We start from the raw sequence: 1,722 nt of genomic DNA on the forward strand, positions 1-1,722 counted from the left end.
AAAAAAGCCTTTTCACTAGCACCTGGAATGGTCATCTCACTGTGGTACCCTTTGTTTCCACCACACAAATCCCATCACTGAGGGGCCTGTCTCTGCACTGAAGGTAATTCTGGGACCAATACTATTTCCTTGGAGAGACATATGCCACCATGGAGCAGGTGTAGATAACTCCTTCAGTGTCACAGACTGAACAAGTGCTTCCCTCTCTCTTCTCCATGAACAACTCATAGCCCTAAATAAACCAAAAGCAATAGGAGCAATTTAGTGTTCATCACCACTTCAACAGAAATGTGTGGGAGTCCAGGAAGATGCTTTGTTTTTCCCAGTCTAACAAGCAGGGATCTGGATTTTTTCCTTCTCACACCACACTGGCGTTTTAAACACTGATTTTGGAATTTTTAAACAGAGAAAAACAGGACCCCTGCTGCTGAGCTGTCCAAGGGCCACTTCAGAGGATATCCCAGTTCTGCCAAAGTCAAATGGTAAAGTCCTATCAACTTCACTCTAGCCAAGATTTCACCCTGTCTTTAAGCTGCTGGGGGATTGTACCAAATCACTCAAGGAGCTTATAGGTGCCTTTCTCCATATTTCCAGAAAACTCAAGAAAACCCCAGTTTCACTTGCTGGAGAGCCAATGCTCAGCATAAGGCTTGTTCCTGAGAGCCCCAAAGTACCCCCAAAGGAAGAGTAAAGTGGTTCAGAGCATAAGCACAAGCTACACCCTGGACAAAATGGGATACCACTGCACAGGATAAGGCAAGCTACAGCCTGCTTGCCCAGTAACAGGTGGACAAAGACTGGGTCAAAGGCAGAAAGTAGTCATGACTTGTGTGTCTGCTCATGGGAAAATACCCCCCAAGCAGAGCTCTGGCCCCTACAACCCTCCATTCCCTCCCCTCCCCCTAACCTACAGGCACACCCAGATATACCACCCTCACTCACCTGGACTTCTCTCCTCCTTTCATGTGTCTCTTGAAGAATTCCTCCCGGTTCTTTTGCAGGATTTCATCCTTGGTCAGTTCCTCCCTGTCCCCAGCTGATGTAGGAGGGTTCTGCTTTGCAACTGGGGCTGCTTTACTGGGGACTGTAGCAGCCTCAGTTCCTGAAGCTGGATAAAAAAGGGCCCTCATCAGAATGTTCACAAATAGGTGATCAAAGAGAAACTGACTATGTAAGCACTTAAAGGGCAAGGGCAATTTGCTTCTGGGATACCCTGAAACATCAGCTAAGCCAGGCAAAACATTCTGCTCTCTCCCAGGACTTGCACTGTTATTACAGGACTACTCTCAAGGAGGCCATCTTCTGCAATCTTTAGAATCACAGAAGTAGGGTCGGAAGGGACCTTGTAGATCTTCAAGTCTGACCCCCCGCCTGGGTGGGAGAAAAGACTGGACTCAAATGAGTCCAGCCAGGTAGTCATCAAGCCTCTTCTTAAAAGATCCCCAGGGTAGGAGCCAGCACCACTTCCCTTGGAAGTTGGTTCCAGCTCCTAGCCGCCCGAACTGTGAAGTAGTTCTTGCGGACGTCTAATCTAAACCTACTCTCTAATAATTTGTGTCCATTGTTCCTTGTCATGCCAGGGAGCGCTAGGGGAAACAGTGTCTCCCCTAAACCCTTCTGGTCCCCCCTAGTGAGTTCATAGACAGTCACCAGGTCCCCCCTCAGCCTTCTCTTGTGAAGGCTGAACAGGTTTAGGTCCTGCAGTCTTTCATTGTAGGGTCT

The 1,722-nt window shown here is 48.2% G+C and overlaps 1 protein-coding gene across 1 annotated transcript in view; it reads right to left on the minus strand.

The window, feature by feature from the left end:
- The window catches only part of SRPRA (SRP receptor alpha subunit), a 34,400-nt gene that overhangs the window by 23,536 nt on the left and 9,142 nt on the right, over nucleotides 1-1,722 (minus strand). Inside the window, exon 5 of the mRNA XM_019508943.1 lies at nucleotides 943-1,108. Within this exon, the coding sequence (XP_019364488.1) occupies nucleotides 943-1,108 (166 nt within the window). The remainder of the gene's footprint in view (nucleotides 1-942; nucleotides 1,109-1,722) is intronic.

The sequence above is a fragment of the Gavialis gangeticus genome, unplaced genomic scaffold, assembly GCF_001723915.1.
Source record: "Gavialis gangeticus isolate Ggan-Ray unplaced genomic scaffold, GavGan_comp1, whole genome shotgun sequence".
NCBI classification, from domain to species: Eukaryota; Metazoa; Chordata; order Crocodylia; family Gavialidae; genus Gavialis; species Gavialis gangeticus.